This window comes from Cuculus canorus, chromosome 6 (assembly GCF_017976375.1).
Source record: "Cuculus canorus isolate bCucCan1 chromosome 6, bCucCan1.pri, whole genome shotgun sequence".
Classification (NCBI taxonomy): Eukaryota; Metazoa; Chordata; class Aves; order Cuculiformes; family Cuculidae; genus Cuculus; species Cuculus canorus.
The window spans coordinates 1,518,868-1,537,522 of NC_071406.1; the positions used below are offsets into that span (position 1 = coordinate 1,518,868).

Consider the following 18,655-nt stretch of genomic DNA (forward strand, 5'->3'; position numbering starts at 1 on the left):
GTGCCCGGCAGCTGTCCCAGCGAGCCCGACATCCCAGCCCCGTCAGACAGGAGGTGACAGGGACACTGCCAGATGTCCCACACATTCCCACATCCAGGGCGAGTTTCCTCACAGCCCGCACTGTGAGGTGAGCTCTCCCTTGCTGGATTTCGGTGTCAAACCGAGCGGGGAATCGAGGAGGAGCACAGGTACGCCCTTCTGAACAAAGCGCCCGTGCACTCTGCTTTGGAGCAGTGGCGTTGCTGGTGAAGAGCCTCAGGCTCTGCAAAGCTCCTGGCCACACTCAAACCCAAACTGGCCGGGAGCACCCTTGGAAAAACAAGGAGATCACCAGGATCATTCTGGCATGACTACCCTGGCTACAGAAGCGTGCATTGAGAGGCGGGATGAGAGCACACTGGTGGGAACCAGAGCATCTGCCCTTCAGAGAGGGCAACAAAACTGTTAAAGGGTCAGGAAAATAAATCTTATGAGAGCCCTGGGGTTGTTTAGCTCAGAGAAAAGGAGGCTGAGGAAAGGCCATATCACTCCCTGCAGCTCCTGGAAAGCAGCTTGTAGTGAGGTGGGTGCTGGGCTCTTCTCCCAGGTAACAAGAGGTAGAATGAGAGGGAATGGCCCCAAGTTGCAACAGGGGAGGTTTAGACTGGATATTAGGAAATACTCCTTCACTGAAAAGGTTCTCAGGCCCTGGCAGAGGCTGCCCAGGGAGGGGGTGGAGTCCTCATCCCTGGAGGGGTTTAAAAGACAAGCAGATGAGGTACTCAGGGATCTGGTTTAGTAGTGGACAGGTATGGTTGGACTTGATGACCTCAAAGGTCTTTTCCAACCAAATGAGTCTATGATTCTAAATCCACACCAGACGAGCATCAGCCAACACCACCTCATTGGGCCCTCTCGCTCTCCATGTGTAGGACCAGGAATCATTTCATCTTGAAGAAGCTCAAGTTTATTGATCACGGAGCAATGTGACCTACTCCAGTCACCTACCATGAAGGCCTGCCAGGAACCCTCTTACCAAGGGCCCATCTGAAGCACCCCCAGCAGGGTACAGCCAGCAGGCACGTGGATTTGTGGTGGTGTACACCCATCCCAGGACACACATGCTTCCATGCAGAAGCAACATGACCTTAAGGAGGAAAAAGAGCTTAAATGCTGCAAAAAGACCAACCTCTGTCAGGAAAAGCCAAAGAGAAAATCAGAATCTGGCTGAGTTTCAGGAACCTACTGGCACCACAAGGATCAAAGGCAGCAGCTGCCCGCCAAAGTAATTTGATTTCGGAGGCGTACGCTGGACCAGATCCAACTCCTGCTCAAAGCAAACCTGAGGAACCTTCTCCTTCACTGCACCACAGGCTGCTTACACGCACTCATCCCTATGTTATAGAATCATGGAATGGTTTGGGTCGGAAGGGACCTCAAAGCCCATCCAGTGCCACCCCTGCCATGGGCAGGGACACCTCCCACTGGATCAGGGGCTCCAAGCCCCATCCAACCTGAACCCCTCCAGGGATGGGGCAGCCCCCACTGCTCTGGGCACCCTGGGCCAGGGCCTCCCCACCTGAACAGCAAAACATCTCTCCCCAAGATCTCATCTCCATCTCCCCTCTTGCAGCTTCAAACCCTTCCCCTTATCCTGTCTCTGCCCTCCCTGATCCAGAGCCCCTCCCCAGCTTTCCTGGAGCCCCTTTCAGCACTGGAACCTGCTCTAAGGTCTCCCTGGAGCCTTCTCTTCTCCAGGGTGAACAACTCCAACTGTCCCAGCCTGTTATTATCCCAAGCCATTTTTTACCTACTATAGTAAACGCGATGGTTTTTCAGTTCAACCAACTGCAAATTCTTCCAGCACTCTCTGTACTCTCCACGAAACAGTTAAGAATCACAGAATGGTTTGGGTTGGAAGGGACCTTAAAGATCATCCAATTCCACCCACCCTTCCATGGGGGAAGTAGGCACATCTCAACGTCGAGCTCTGAACACCCACGTCTCTCTTGTACCCACTTCAGAATAAAACAGAGCCCATTTAAACAAAATCCTGTCTTGTGGAACCAAACACAGCAATGGTGTATATGATCCCTCAACAACAAAAGCCAGAAGGACTGATTTCTGGGAAACCTAATGTAAACCGTTCCACATGGCTGGGAAAAGCTGACATAAACAACTCCAAACCATTTCTGGCTGACTAATTAAATCAGGGAGCAACCCCAAGCAGTAGAGCCCCGGCAGAGCGCTGCCAGTCCCGGGATGCGAGCAGGCCTGGCTGGTTGGGATGCGGCAGCGGAGAGCAAGAGGGAAAGCTACAACCACCTGCGGCTTTCGGTGGCCGCTCGCTGATATTTCACCTCGTTATCAGATGAGTCAACGCCGGGAACATGCGTTTCAAGAGACAGAGAGCTGACTTTCACTAAATGATATAATTTATCCTGGAAGATTAAAGAGAGAGGAGCCGTAGATGAAGGCTACAGCCAGAAGATTGGCCAAGATCCAAGGCGAACACTGAAATCAAACCCCACCACACAAAACCATCTGTTGCCACTTCTATTTGCATAAATTCCCGAGGTCTGTCATTTGGGAGGATGGCTGGGACCAAGGAAGGCTGCTCTTTCTTTTATTAGTGCGATTCTGTGTAAGGAGCAGGACTGAACGGGTTACCACAGCTATAAAAACCCTCTGTCTCTACTTAGGCTGCGCAAAAAGTCTTTTTAGGTTGCATCAAGCCCACGTCATTCTAGAAGAACAATGTGGCTTTATATAAAACCACCCACGAAGGGTCCTCTCTCTGGGTGCTGATGGAGTGAACTCAACACAGATCTATTCCAGAGGCACAACACAAGCCTATAAGGAAGGAAACCGATCTGTTATGAAACATTTAGTGACGATTACATCTACATCCACATCCACCCAGCAATGCTCTTGGGTCACACAGCTCACAGCCAGACTACCCAAAGTTCAACAGGGACAACCCTGGCACTGCTGGATTACTCCAAGATGCTCCAGAAAGCCAACCTGGGTGACAGCAAAGGACATCAGGGACAGGTTGGATGGGGCTTGGAAGCCCTGATCCAGTGGGAGGTGTCCCTGCCCATGGCCGGGGGTGGAACTGTTTGGGCTTTGAGGTCCCTTCCAACACAAAGCATTCCATGATTCTAGTCTGGAAAAGTGACGATGTTTTCATGTGCAGTGTCCAACAAAGAGTGAAAATCCACGCTGATGGAAGCACATCCTTCTACCTCATCTAAATAACAACATGAAGCTCGTAACTAAACCTCTCCACAAGCAAACACAGCGCTTCCATATGGAGATGGAAGCGAATTTCAGGCTTTAGAGCCACAGCTTGTTGGCCAACGGTACAGAATGCACACTAGGAGACACAGCTGCCAGACCACTACCTTCTCTGCACCTGGAGGACTCCTAAGCTCCTGAGATGCGGCACCTCATCCAGGATCAGCCTACTGCACCTGCCTTGTTGCCAGGGTCAGTCTGTCGGCACAGCAGGGAGAGAGGACAGAGAGGTCTCGGTAAGCTCACTGACTCACCAAACAACCTGTGCCAGGACACAGGTAATGTCTGGTGGTCCCCAAATCCATACAGAAAATGAAACCATTCTGGCTGCTTTTACACTTGACACAGTCTGACATGGCAAAGGCAGCCAAGAGTCACCTCAAAGTAGGGAAAACTACTCCGAGGGATGAAACCTAAACCTCAGCAAAGGCTTTGTTTGCACCCCAGAGTATTTTCTGTCTAAATGAGCATCTCCCATGTGTTGCTCAAAGATTGTTCTAAGCTGCTCCCTCCTCTTTCAATAACCTTTGAGTTCTGTAAGCGGTAGCGCAATCCCACAGCAAATCCTCGCTGTGTCCACGAGCGCAGCTCCTATGGATGGGCTGGTATAAATAGCCCGATGCATATGCAACCCAAAAAGTTCATGGGACCCTTTGTGAACCTCTTTCTCCTGTCTGTGCTCCTTTGTCCGGCGGCACAATGCCGGCTTTCTCTCCCCCACAACAGCCCACTGTGGTCAGCAGATCCCACTGCCAGCGAGCAGCGCTCCACAGAAACACTTTGTTTGCGCTGATTCTGCTGACATTTTTGCAGTTTGCTGAAGAACAAAAAATCAGTTTTCCTATAAGTTACTGGTTAAATAAACAGTTATTTAATACTTACTAGGTTAAAATACCTTTTCCTTCTCTACCAGCAGGGTTAAGGCATTCTCAAAACACCGGTGAAGTGCAAAAGACAACCGATGTATTTACATTTTCCAACAGTGTTTTCTCTAGTGCAGAGTTATTATAATTGCCGGTAAGAATAATTCAGAGCGGTTTTCAGTGCCACCATTCATTATTCAGGTGGAGAAACCTGACTCTGAATTAAGCCTTGTGAAAACCAAGGGCTGAGGGGTGAGAACTGATGGCAGTGGACAATGAAGTTCATTTGCCGCGCCCCCGCCTTCCAGCTCACTGCCCAACGATGTGGATGGAGCCAGACTTCAGCTCGGCTTAACTCATAACCAGGTGACGTGCGAGGGGACTGCAACTCCTCTCACCTGTCTGGTACTTCCAGCACCAAACATAAATCATTTAGAATAGTCTTGGTTATCCTCACGTTCTTGTTCTCAGTACTGTAAACCCTTCTTTATCTTTGTTTTTCATCTGAGAGAAGAGAAGGCTGTGGGGAGACCCTTAGAGCAGCTTCCAGTGCTGAAAGGGGCTCCAGGAAAGCTGGGGAGGGGCTCTGGATCAGGGAGAGCAGGGATGGGACGAGGCAGGATGATTTAGAGCTGCAAGAGGGGAGATTGAGATGAGCTCTTCGGGAGAAATGTTTTGCTGTTCAGGTGGGGAGGCCCTGGCCCAGGGTGCCCAGAGCAGTGGTGGTGCCCCATCCCTGGAGGGGTTCCAGGCCAGGTTGGATGGGGCTTGGAGCCCCTGAGCCAGTGGGAGGTGTCCCTGCCCATGGCCTGGGGGGGACTGGATGGGCTTTGAGGTCCCTTGCAAAGTGAATCCATTCCATGATTCCAACCAGTACCAACAGCAGCAAAACATTTCCTACGGAATTCACTCTCAACATACAAGTGTATTGGAAGCATCCAGTCAATTGTACTGAAGATTGGAAGATCTCTCAATCCACAGAATCTCACCAACACGAAAACATCCTTCCTTGACACGATAGCAATGAACAAAAGCATTTTGATTATGGTGAGATCATAGAATCACTGTGGTTGGAAAAGGCCTCTCAGCTCATTCAGACCAACCGCCAGTCCAGCCCCACCGTGCCTGCTAAACCATGGCCCTAAGCGCCACAGCTACACACTCCAGGGACAGTGACCCCACCACCGCGCTCGGCAGCCTCTTTCAGTGCTTCACCACTCTTTCAGTAAAGAGATTTTTCCTAATATCCAATCCGAACCTGGCCTAGCACAACCTGAGATATTAGTGACAGAGAGCGAGGGCAGCTTTGGAACGGTGCTCGGTTTGGGTCGTGAGTGAGCAGCGTGTGGTTTCGCCATGGTTCCAGCAGCACAGTCTCCGTGCCGTGTCTGTTCCGATGGCCACGGGCCCATCCACTGGGACACGGAGGCGCCTGGGCTCCCGCACAATGCGCCTCTGCGAACTCAAACAGCATTTCCAGGGAACAGTAAGGGGAGCAAGCAATGAAATAACAGCAAACCAAAGTTTCATCGTTGGCAGTAGAAGACGGCAGATTAATTCTCTGTATACCCACACATGCAATCACACTATTAAAATGAATTAACTAACTATAAGCATGAAGAGCATACATCTTATTTTCCAACAACGCACTCAGCCTGCTTCAATTTAAACAGGGCACGAGCTCGAAGCATCTGGTCTGTGACCCCCGGAGCTCCCCTGAAGCTGCCTTCAGGCTAAATCCACTCTCACTTTCATCCCCTGGCATTCTGCTCAAGTGCATTTGCTTGTCCTGCAACACAAATCCCAGGCAACTTGGATAAAACCGCGTAGCCAGTTCCCACAAAGCCATGGAAACAAGCACAAAGGGCTGGGAACACGGCGAAGGAAGCCCATGGCAAACGGGTAAAGGCAGAACTTGTGGCCGTGCCGAGCAGCCCCCCCAGCCAAAGCTGCCATATCCCGCTCAAGCAGAGCTTGCCTTTGGTGCGAGGTGCTGGGAGTAAGAGGTGGCTGCAAGCAGACCTGGCAACAGGCCAGAAGGTATCAAACAGATGAGGGAATAGGCAAACATCCCAGCTATTCCCATGGGCTACCTGTGGCACAGCAGCTCCAAAATATCTCCCATAAATGACAGAATCAGAAAATAGAATCACGGAATCATTAAGACTGGAAAAGCCCTCTAAGCTCATCCAGTCCAACCGCCAGCCCAACCCCACCGTGTCTGCTAAACCATGTCCCCAGGTGCCACAGCCACACGGTTTTGGAATCCCTCCAGGGATGGAGACTCCACTCCTGCCCTGGGCAGCCTCTGCCAGGGCTTCACCACTCTATCAGTAAAGACATTTTCCCTAATACCCCATCTAAACCTTTCCCGGCACAACTTGAGGCCATTTCCTCTCATCCTATCCCTTGTTCCATGGGAGCAGAGCTCAGCACCCACCTCCCCACAACCTCCTTTTCAGGAGCTGCAGAGAGTGATGAGCTCTCCCCTCAGCCTCCTCTTCTCCAGGCTCAACAGCTCCCGGGCCCTCAGCCGCTCCCACAACCCCTGTTCTCCAGCCCCATCCCAGCTCTGTTCCCCTTCTTCAACCCCTCAACGTCCTTCTTGTACTGAGGGGCCCAAAACCGAACACATCGGGGTTGCCCTACTTGACCCCATTGCAGTAACTGTATTAATTCAGCAGCCACTGTTTCATCAGAGACATTTGATTTTCTAATTTCTTCACAAATAACATTTCTACTTGTAGTAAACCCGGGAGTTTCGCATTTCAGGGACTTGAGTAAATGGCTCCAAAACCAGGAGATCTGATACACCACTCCTGGTTCTTGCACCTAAGAACATACAGAAGTGTCCAGAGACAGAAGAAGAGGAGTGAAGCTCTCAAGATCTCTATTGATTTTCCACTTCAGGGACGCAACCTGACTGACCAAAAGGTACAGCGAAAGATTCAGAGTCAGGATTCATCTTGTTGAGATTACAACTCTTTCAAACAAAAGCGCACAAAATGATGGCATCACCATCACTGTTAGATTGTTTGCAGCTCCAAGCGACTTACAGAAAACCTGCAGTTGGTGGAAAATCCTCACTTTAGGAAATTTAGTCATTGCCATGTAAAGGAACTACCAACGCACATCAAATGCTACTAAAGAAGAGTAACGTACCTCCTTGAAGTTATCAAATGCAGATAAAATGATCTCATGCCCTCCTCGGACGAGGCAAACCGCTGCTAGAAGTTCTAAGACAAGGGCCTTTGTCCTGCGAAGAAAGAAACCACGACAGTCAACCGCCACCCTGTGATGATCTGCCTTCTTTCTACCTTTCTACTTTTTGCACCCCACGTATTTGTAATCTCTTGTAAACCTGCAAGATGTACCACACTGAGCACCAGCTGATCCAGGGAATCGTGGCTCTCCCAGGATCATGCAGTTTCCCCCCATCTTAATGCTTCTCAATACATGCAAAAATTGGAATCTCAGAAATCCAGTGGAAATCCAAGCAAATGGCTGGCACTTGTGTAACTCTGGAAAGGCAAAGCACACCACCCTTGGGCTCCCGCAGAGCTCAGCAGCACAAACCTGGTGAGGTGGCAGTCCTACGAGAGCCTGGGCCACCCCACATCAGCCATCAGCCAGCCGGCTCCACCGCAACGCAGCCCATCTCCCCAGCCCGGCTTTTAACCAGTCTGCTCCCAATTCCAACCTTAGCAGGCACGTTGGTGTTGTGCTGAGGGTTGGACTCGATCATCTTAGAGGTCTTCTCCAACCTTAACAATTCTATTTTCCCTGATACAAATCTGAATTGTTTTCTATCATAATTTGCATTATCCATAGCCACAAAAAGAAATGAAGATGTGGTTCACTGAAGCAAATGAAGGACAATGCCTTAGCACATCTTTCCCCTCTTGAATCAGAAATCTGCGCAACTGATTGACAGCAGCGCTAACACAGGGGATTCATGAGAGAAGGGAACAGATCACTGAAAGAAAAGCATGCAACAGACTTAGCGTAACTCTAAATAAATAATCCCCAACGCTTTCTTACAGGGTTCACACCAGGCAAAGGCACCAACCAGCCCTCAGGGCCAGAGGAGCTCTGAGCAGAGAAAAAAAATCATGCAGACACAGATGAAATTAGTCTCATGCCAAAGCATTGACTCAATCCAGATGTTAGAGAAAAAGAAATACCTTTTGGCTTGCAAAGTGTCAAGGTTATCTTTGGAAAGCAGATAAAATGTTCACTTTCCTAGGAAATTTTAAATGTATCATTTTCAATTCTTACTCATCGTTTCCTTTTTTTTCCAGCCACAAGAAGACAATCCAAGCTCTTTGGATCAACAAATCCTTACTATGGCTCTTCAGTACCATCCCCTCTGCAGGCGGGCTCTGAACCATGTGTGCGGGGAGAGCGATCTCGACCTCTGCGAGCAGAGACCACCAAGGGTTGCCCAGGTCTCTGATGCTCACCCGCCTGCTGCCTACACCTCTGGGGTGGGGATGGGGAGAGGACAGTGACGGCTGTGCCAGTGGCACTCATTTGGGCACAACCGGAGACCACACTTACACTCTGACTTCCAGGCACAGGACAACAAAAATGATAAAAACAATCAACTTCCCACATCTGCCCCGTTTAGCCTAGGTTTGCTGACTTAGGGCTAAAGAGGAGAAAGGAAGGAAGTACCTCCTTCCACCAGGACAAGGTGTCAAGCAGTGCACTGTAAGGCAAGCGGACAGCCTAAGCAAAGGCTATATTTACACCCAGGGAGTGCCATTTAGTTTCGTCCCATCCCCTGCTTTTACCATCAGCAATGTCAGATTTGGTTTCGTGAGACATGCAAGAGGTCTGAAGCTCCAGGCGTTGCCGGAAGTGGCTGCCAGGGTCACCCGTGTGCGCGGGGAGAGGAGGGGACGCAGCCTCACAGCCATCGCTTACCCCGTGCAACTACAACATTGCTGTGCCTTAACAACAATCCGACACGGAACAGGAATGAAACTCTCTCTCAAGGGAATTCCAACCTCAGGACCCCTCAGACAACAGCTCATTAAGAAGATTTTCCTGTTGTTTGGGAAAATCCCGTGCTACGCTGTTCATTACCAGCAGGGTTTTCTCTGCACTGCGATACAGCTGGAGTGCTTATGCAGCAAATTCCCAGCTGGAGAGTCGGCAGGTCCTGAAACCATGGAATTAGATGGCAACTGCTCATCTGTCTCCACTGCAATACAGATTTAATCTGCTTCAGAATGGAGCCTGAATTTAGCTATCGGTTTGCGCACATAAACCCCTTTGCATGTGCTCTTCACTTACCTGTTAAACTCTCTAAAAGCAAGGGCAGCCTACCTGGGGTTCTTGTTGTTCAAACTTAGTGCAATTTCATTAACGGCATGGGGGTGCGACATGACCATATTGAATCCGTACTGAAAAGAGAAGAGGAGAACATCGCTTCAGTTATGAGACTGAAGTTATCATTTTTAAAATCCAACATTTCAGTTCTGAGATTGCAATGGTTACTTTTAAATCCCAACAAATTACAGCTCCCCGACCAGGCCTGGCCGCGCTCTTTCACAACGCTGTAAGGCAAATACAACGCCGTCAAGTTTACCACGTCAGCCAGCGCATTTCCATCCACCACTGTGCCCAACAACCTCTCCGCCACTAACGGTGTTGAAAGTCCTCGGTTTGGACATGGCAGCCAACAAAGAGGGGTCCAAGAGCTGCTCCTACACCACTGCCAACCCCTCTGCTCGTCATTTCCTCCCTCCGAGCCCTTTTTAATTCTGACTGCCAAGCGTGGCATTTACTTTCTAAAGAGGAATTTGTGATTCAGCTGCCAAAATCCCTCCTGTGCCAGCACACGTGCTCACAAGGAGCGACTGCAGGATGCAGATACTCCAAGAGAAATGAGGGGTTTGCTCACCAAAAATGAGAACAGAATTGCTTTGGGAAAAGCTGTATTGGTTATTAGCACAAGATTGTTGTGTGCATCCTTCCTATCAGAGGTAGGACACTCCATAAACCCCACGGAGCTGACATTCCCATGCGCAGAGTTCACAGACCGATAGAAATAACCTTGTATGACCACAGAGTACATAACAAAGGTGTTCCCCACAGCCTTTCTTTGAAGCACCAAACTTTCAGCTGTTACTGTTCCAGCACTCAAACCCAAGGCTCTGAAACTCCCTGTGCTTGCCACCATCACAGCATCCACCACACGACCCCAGAGAAAAGACACTCATGAAAATAAGATTAGCAGTGCTCTAGTTCATTCTTTGACACGCGCTATTTACAATTGCCTTGTGATAAACACGTAACAAGAGCAAACGCTTGGGTTTTTCCATTCGTGTGCAGCTCTGATGTTTCCTAAGCGGTAGCACCGAGTTCTGAGACAAATTAGAAATTCAGTTGTGTAGCTGCGTGTCTCAAAGTGAGCAGAAATTGAGCCCAGCACTGCAAACTCAGTCACTATGCCCATTCCCTTATCTCCCTCTGTCTTCCTATCTCCACTAAATCACCTGCTTGAACACACAAGGACTGTGATATGTTGCTCCCAAGGTTCGCCCCTTACAAAAGAGTAAGAATTTAAGCCTTTGCATCAGTTTTACGGTAACAATTCACCCCTCCCAAAAACAAAATAGCGACGTGGCTGCAAAGAACAAGAAAGGAAGTACCTGGTAATTCATTATGGCCCGTAAACACATGATGCAGACGTGAACATCGTCTTTTTTACTCACTAATCTGGAATTTTTTAGTGTTCTCCGGCTTGGCAAGGTGTTATACCTGCAAACAAAAAACAGCTCTCATCAGTCACAAGGCGATTTTTAGGCGGCAAGAAATATTCCTCTGCTGGGTGAAAACCTCTCAGTTCTGCTGAGCGTATGACCATCAGACAATACACACGCAAATAAAGCAAAGCAAAGCCAAGCTCCCCAGCTGCCTGCTGGCCACTGCTGGCCACCACTGCCCAGCCCGGGGCCAGCACAGCCCAGGCGCTGCCACGCTTGACCCTCCCAACCCTTTGGGGCTGCCCTATGCAGGGACAGGAGTTGGACTCCATGATCCTTGCTGAGGACAGGCTGAGAGAGTTGGGGTTGTTCAGCCTGGAGAGGAGAAGGCTGTGGGGAGACCTTAGAGCAGCTCCCAGGGCTGAAAGGGGCTCCAGGAAAGCTGGGGAGGGGCTCTGGATCAGGGAGGGCAGCGATAGGATGAGGGGAAATGATTTTGAGCTGGAAGAGGGAAGATTGAGATGAGACCTTAGGGAGAAATGTTTTGCTGTTCAGGTGGGGAGGCCCTGGCCCAGGGTGCCCAGAGCAGTGGTGGTGCCCCATCCCTGGAGGGGTTCCAGGCCGGGTTGGATGGGGCTTGGAGCCCCTGAGCCAGTGGGAGGTGTCCCTGCCCATGGCTGCGGTGGGACTGGATGGGCTTTGAGGTCCCTTCCAACCCAAACCATTCCACAATTCTGTGATCCTTGCGAGTCCCTTCCAACCCAGGGCATTTTCTGATTCCACCCGGAGCAGCCGACGCCACCAACCATGGCACGACTCCAATGCCAGGTACCTCCATCTCTCCTGGCATGCAACAGGGGAAGAACACTCCACCCTCAAAGTCTCCGGAGCTTTCCCATGACCAAACGCGAGCCACGGCACAGACTTTTAATGAAATCGAACACTCGTAGGCGTCAGCAAATGTATTAATTCCCGCTGCATCTCATTTAAGAATGGTGCCTCTCTTCTGTTCTGCAGCTGAGCTTCCTGAAAGCTCTCCAAATTATCGGAGTATAATACAGCCCTCAGGAACTTTCCTCAGAACAGAGGCATTAATTATTTTAATTGTCACCCCTAAGTGATAAATCAACCTTGAATTCAATTAAATAAGTACACGGAATAAACGCAAAGGGAAATCTTTAAAGCTGTCATTTCTATGGCATTGTAAATGAAAACCACATTTTGGCTTTTCCCGAGATACTGCTTATTTTCCTTAAGAAAAAACAGGCTTCCCGGGCTGAAGATTGGAAACTGGAGACAAGGAGACAGCTGCCAGATGAAATACATACACATTCTTCATAGGTGAAACCAAATAAGCAGTGAGAGGATTATGATTATGGTCAAGAAACAATTTTGACAGTGATGCACCAACTGCTGCAATAGGTCGATGGTCCCCACGGTGCCAATGAACTGCTCCGGCGAATCCCAGAACCAGCACAACACACAGGACGAGCCCTACTCATACCGCGAGGCCATCTCGGCTGTGCCAACGAGACGGACGATCTGTGTGCAGGCTGCCCTGAGCAGCCCCAGCCAGCGGCACCGGGGGCAACGCTGGCAGTGAAGGTGAAAGGTGGTGCCTAGGGTTGGAAAACCACGTTATTTCTCCTGCTCCCCCAATTTACCCTGTGGAAACAGTTCAGAGAGAAGGTCCAAGCCCCCTCCAACCTGGCCTTGAACCCCTCCAGGGATGGGGCAGCCTTGCTTGGGTGCTCTAGGGTGTCTGCCTTGCTTGTAGGAAGCAGATGCTCTAAGCGCCTCCTGCACCAAACATCTCCTCCTGGGCAACGGGTATGAGAAACAGCTTTGATGCCTCATTTAATGTCTGGGCAAACCGTGTGCCGGGAGCAACCACAGCTCAGCTGCGTCCTTGCTGTGTTTGCCTGTCCGGTGCAGGGATCTGTCCCGCTGCTCAGCTCCAGTGCAGGATGAGTGTGGAACCACGCTCAGCTCCGGAGCACAATGCAAACCCACCCAGCTCAGGGACAGCCAACCCTTCTCAGGCTTCCGCAGTTACTTCCCTTTGCTTTCATTTTCCAGGAGCACCGAGATGAAAGAAACCCCCAAATTCAAAGCAGAATTCATTCAAACTGGTTTTTTCCCCACAAATACACAAACGTATAAATGAGCTCATGACTCTCCAGGCGGATTTTGGGTTTGTGGGAAAGATGACCTAGTTTTGCCAGAGAATACTGAGTGGTGAAAGCACAGGAGCTGGGTTTTGGGGACGGGACCCCGAGGAAGGGCACAGGCTGGGCCTCAGAGGAACAGCACAGGACCTGGCTGCTCCCCAGGGCTGTCCCAGCTGGCTCCAAGCTCCCACCAGCACTTTGGATGTGGTGCTGCACCTCACACCTGAGCTCCAGGGCATTGTGCAGCTGCTCCAGGTGGGAATGGGGCTGGCAGAGAGCTCTGGTCAGGGCTGCGTCCCCACGGGTGGGCTGACTGCCCCCACACAGACCCTCTGTCCTCCCAATCTCCCTCCCTGAGACAGAAGATGAGCAGTGCAGCCTTTAACTGGCATCCCTACACTGAAGCTGAACTGGGAAGTGTGGAAGCACCACCAGTGTGGGTGGGAGACTGTGTAACCACACGGCACCGGCGCACTTCCAGAAATTCATTTCACTAAATACAAAACCCACTGCAATGAAAAGATGTAGAAGTCATTTCCAGTCATATAGAGATCATTCCTACAATGACTTATCTCAGTTTTAAACCACCAGAAGCTGAATATATTATTTTCCTTTAAATTTTAAACAAGCAGAGTAATTAGATCTTTATCTTGTCACTGATAGAGGGAAGAATTCCTCCTCAGTGCCTGGTGTATCAGGATTTCAGGATGTCTTTAGACACGACAGAGTTTTGTCAGCTCTAACAAACGGGAAGACATCTCCTTACACTGATAAAAAGATGAATACAGAGACAGGATTTGGGTTTTCCAATCACTTGGAGCGCAAGGAGAAGCAGAATTGGGGAGCAAGGACACTCTGCAACACAGCAAGACCTTGGAACGTGGTATCTTCCCAGGCTGAGACACACTCTCCTCATTCCCTGTGTGCCTCTCTGGACACCAAACCAAAGCCCAGCTCTGCAGAGCAGCACAGACACCAGATCAGGGCTTTGAGGTGAAGACAGGGGATGGTATTTGCCTCTTCTAAAGAAGTGGAAAAGACCCACAGAAACCCAGCAAGGGCTGCAGAAATCCTGCACGCAGGAAAATTGCTGCTTTGAAGCCTGCAGATGTTCACTTGGAGGATTCTCATGCCAGTGACCAGCGCAGCAGGCACAGTCAGAGGTATCTGGTGTCTTCTCTTAGAATCATGGAATCATTAAGGCTGGAAAAAGCCCTCTAAGCTCACCCAGTCCAACCGTCAGCCCAACCCCACCATGCCTGCTAAACCGCGTCCCGAAGTGCCACAGCTACACATTCCTTGAACCTCTCCACCACCTCCCTGGGCAGCCTCTGCCAGGGCTTCACCACTCCGTCAGTAAAGACATTTTTCCCAACATCCAGTCCAATTCTCCCCTGGCACAACTTGAGGCCTTTTCACCTTGTCCCACTGCTTATCACTTGGGAGCAGAGCTCAGCACCCACCTCCCCACAACCTCTTTTCCCGGAGCTGCAGAGAATGATGAGATCTCCCCTCAGCCTCCTCTTCTCCAGACTAAACAGCCCCAGAACCCCTGGGTTCCAGCCCCTTCCCCAGCTCCATTCCCTTCTCCAGATGTTCTCCAGCCCCTCCATGTCCTCCTTAGAGTGAGGGGCCCAAAACTGAACCCAGGATTCGAGTTGTGGCCTCACCAGCACCGAGTACAGAGGGACGATCCCTTCCCTGCTCCTGCTGGTCACCCCACAACCAATCCAAGCCAGGATGCTGGTGGCCTTCTTGCCCACCTGGGCTACTGCTGGCTCATGTTCAGCTGGTGTTAACCAGCACCCACAAGGGTTTTTTCCACCAGTTAGTTCTTCAGCTGCTTTTCCCAAATCCCAAGGTGATCCCAGCTCTGGGGACTCTGTCCCCGCTGCACATCCTGCTCCGTGCTCTCTCCGTGGCGTTCTTCCCGCCTTCCCCACCATCCCACATCGGTGGTGAGTTACTCAGTGACACCATCAGTAACACCCAGATCCCAACCCCCTGGCTCAGAGCTCCCACCCGCAGGAGTTTAGCCTTAGGCTGAGGAACGGGTGCAGAATACGCAGTGGAGAGCTGCAGTGCAGCGGAAAGCTGTCCAGCACAGATGGGGTTCTGCCCTAGATTTCTATCGCTTCCCTTCCACAGATGCAAATTTCTTCACACAGACACGAATGCCAAGAATTAATGAGGATTCTTTGTACCAAAACTCTCTCTTACTGCACGCTCTAAGACTGAAGATGTTCTCTACATTAGTTGCAATCTCAACGACCCCTGGTGTGATTTGCTCCCTCCTTGAAGGCAGGGCAGACCGGCAGTAGCGCTAACGCCTCCCTTAACACGACATGAGCCAAACCAGGGTGGATGATCTTCTCCTGCCTTTGTTTCATTTCTTGCTAGCAAACACTAGGCTGCTCCAAGCATCTGGATGAGTTGTTGGCTTTGATTTCCTGTCTGCTGCAGGTCAAAGATTGTGTCACCACGAGTATATTTATCCCGGTAATGAAATGCAGATGGTTCCTCTTTTAGTTCCTCTGCCCCTCCTTTAAAGAAGAACCGTAAAACCGTACATCTGAGAAGAGCCGAAACAGAAAATCCAGCCATGTGCAAGCTCCCGCAGCGTCTAACGCTTTCCCCCTGCCAGCCACCAGCGGTGGGGATGGGATGGCACACGTGGGAGGGAGCTTCTTCACAGCTCCGTGCCTTTCCTGCTGGGGGGAATCCCGCAGGAATCGGTCCCTTCCAACCCAAACCATTCCGTGACTCTACAATTCTCCCCCAGTTCCCCCAGGATGTGGCACCACAGCAGCACTGTGCAGGCTACGGGAAAAGGGGCGCACGCGGCATCAGAGCCGCCCTCAGCCGCCAGGGACAGCCAGTGCCCACCCAAGGTCCATAAAAACCATGGTCTTCAGGTAGAGGAACGAGGAGAATCACAAGAACAAGTGGCTGCTCACAGAATGTGCTAAATTAGCAAGGATCCGACCAAAATCACAGCCACGAAGGTAGTTGGTCCCCCAGCAATGGAAGTGTTGATGGCAAAGTCCAACCCACGGCAGCGTAAGAATCTGTGCCACATCTGAATGCACTCAGAGCCCATTCATGGGTTAAGATACGTTGGCCCTGCTCACTCACTCGTTATGGATTTTGAAGAACAAAATTAAGTTTCTCAGTTCAATCCACATAAAGATTGAAGGATTCAACTCGGAAGAAAGGGAATTTCCAATGCGCTAGGACAACACAAAGTCCACATTAATATTTATCTGACAGGAGAGTACAACTCTCATGTGAAAGCAATGCTCTTCATCCCCAAAGAAGCAGAAATGAAGTCCCCCAAGGTTCATCCCTGTTTTTATCCTCCTGATCTCATTTTGGTGTTTGCTTCCCAACTCTCTATGCCTCCTCTAAAAAAAAAACAACCCTTCAGTTGCCAAGGAAACCCAGTGAGGAGGGAATTGGCAGGGTCTAGCAGCACTGAGACGAGCTACGGGAAGGCAGGGAAAGCCACAATTCGGAACGGGCAGCCTCGGCCACGCAAACCAAGAGCCTCTGTGCCCACGTCACTGTCGGCTGCGCTCACACCAGGCCACGCACATCCCTGGCGGTGAGAGAATTGCTCCCTGCGATGGAGCCACATTGTCTGCAAGTGTGCAGGGGTATAAACCTGCCAGGGTTGCTCTGTGCTTATCTCCTACTCCTTTTGCGCTAATTAAGTGTGCACAACACACATCAGTTGGGACCATGAGGGCTACAGCAGGTTCACCGTTATTGACCCCTGGAGAACCGGTGCCAGGACCTGCCAGACAGGCACCAGAAATGAGAAAAAACAGTGTTAAAACTGGCAGGGAACACTGTCTCCCAAATCTTCTTGCTAAACGAAACCAGGCCAAACCTGTTCTCATTTCTCTTGCTGCTATGGCACAGCAGGGACGAGTCCAGCTCCTGAATTTTAAATGACCCTGTTACGATTAATCATAGAATGGTTTAGGTTGGGAGGGACCTCAAAGCCCATCCAGTTCCACCCCCTGCCATGGGCAGGGACACCTCCCACTGGATCAGGTTGTTCTCAGGATAAGGGTCTGCTTCACTTAAGCAGTATTCACCAATTATACAAAAAAAAACCTTCTTAAAAACTTCGCACCTACTTTTAGCTTTTACTTTCTTTAATACCGCAGTCCCCAGCTACTGAAAAAACACAAGATGCCAATTCCATATGGCTGTTGGACAGTTTCTGCCACGTGTCCTCAGCACCGAGATGGCTCTGCAGGCAGGAGGGGACACTTGTCCGAAAAACACCCCGTTAGGTTACATTTCTGTGCCAGTTTTGGATACGAGTGAAGTCTCTAGGTGACCCAGAGCAGTGGGGGCTGCCCCATCCCTGGAGGGGTTCCAGGCCAGGTCAGATGGGGCTTGGAGCCCCTGATCCAGTGGGAGGTGTCCCTGCCCATGGCAGGGGGTGGCACTGGATGGGCTTTGAGGTCCCTTCCAACCGGAACCATTCCATGATTCTATGATTCTATTCATAATAAAAAAGAAATATTAAGTTGGACGATAACTACAGGCTCTATTTCTTTGGTATGAAACTAATAATGCTATTTGCAATAAGATAAAGGAAACCAGTATCTTGTTTCAAAGCAAAACATAGCTTATTTACTCCTAGAAAATCCCACTCTATGGACGCTATCTACATTTTGATGCTATAATGTGACAACCACACGTTTTGGAAGCTGAAAGTCCCCCTGATGCTCAGGCGGTCGCTATACCAAGACGTATGATCACCAGATTATACGGCATGGGCAGCAGCGCTCGCCACGCAGTTCCATGCCCGGCGCAGCCCGTCCTGGGTGGAAGCTCATCCACGGGACTTACGAGATTTTCCGACTCGAAGCCTCATCAGCAGAGCGCCAAGCGAAGCCGCTCCAGAGGCAGCTGGCTGAAAAGCAGCTCTGGCGGCGTTTGAACGGAGGGTGCTCGGGCAGAGAAACCAATCTGATGGGTCATGAAAGGCGGATGAGAGCGGAGGAGGGAGGGATGCAAGAGAGGATGGGAGGAGAGCGTGGGAAAGAGGGATGGGAAGGAAGGATACAAGAAGGGAGACGTTGAAATGGAAAATAAAAAAGGTAAGAAAAAACGGGGGATGTGAGAAAGGAAAAAGCATGGAAAGAAACGAAGAGAGAAAAATGTAAGAGACATGTAATGTATACCTGAGTTATGCATTTCTGGCGTAACTAATCACAAGCATTCCTCCCACAGCCAGAGAGAATCAAGACAGCCTCCTGCAAGCACCAGACTCCACCACTTCTCCATCACAGTCATTAAAGAGCAAAGAAAGTAAAAAAACTAACAAAACCCAAAAATCACCTGGTCAAGTGGTTTTGCTGCTCTGCGCAGCCTGTATCTCTACCAGAGTCGTGTGCCTGAGGTCTGTGAACCGCATCTTCCAGGCCCCACAGCCACTACCACTCCAGCTGTGGTGGAAGGCGCCCACTTTAGAACCCAAGAGCCAACATTATCACCGACTGACAACCCAAAACTCCACCTCAACTGGAAGATGTAGGAAAAAGCTGCAAGTCCTCACTGGCTCCATCGTTTTTGGACCCCTTTGTGCTCACAGCACTATGTAAGA

The 18,655-nt window shown here is 50.4% G+C and overlaps 1 protein-coding gene across 9 annotated transcripts in view; it reads right to left on the reverse strand.

The window, feature by feature from the left end:
- FMNL2 (formin like 2) overlaps positions 1-18,655 on the reverse strand; it is a 130,051-nt gene that overhangs the window by 25,672 nt on the left and 85,724 nt on the right. For all 9 annotated transcript variants that reach the window (XM_054070721.1, XM_054070726.1, XM_054070724.1 and 6 more), the window contains exons 7-9: positions 10,805-10,913; positions 9,477-9,553; positions 7,305-7,398 (exon numbers count right to left, since the gene is read on the reverse strand). In XM_054070721.1, the coding sequence (XP_053926696.1) occupies positions 7,305-7,398; positions 9,477-9,553; positions 10,805-10,913 (280 nt within the window). The remainder of the gene's footprint in view (positions 1-7,304; positions 7,399-9,476; positions 9,554-10,804; positions 10,914-18,655) is intronic.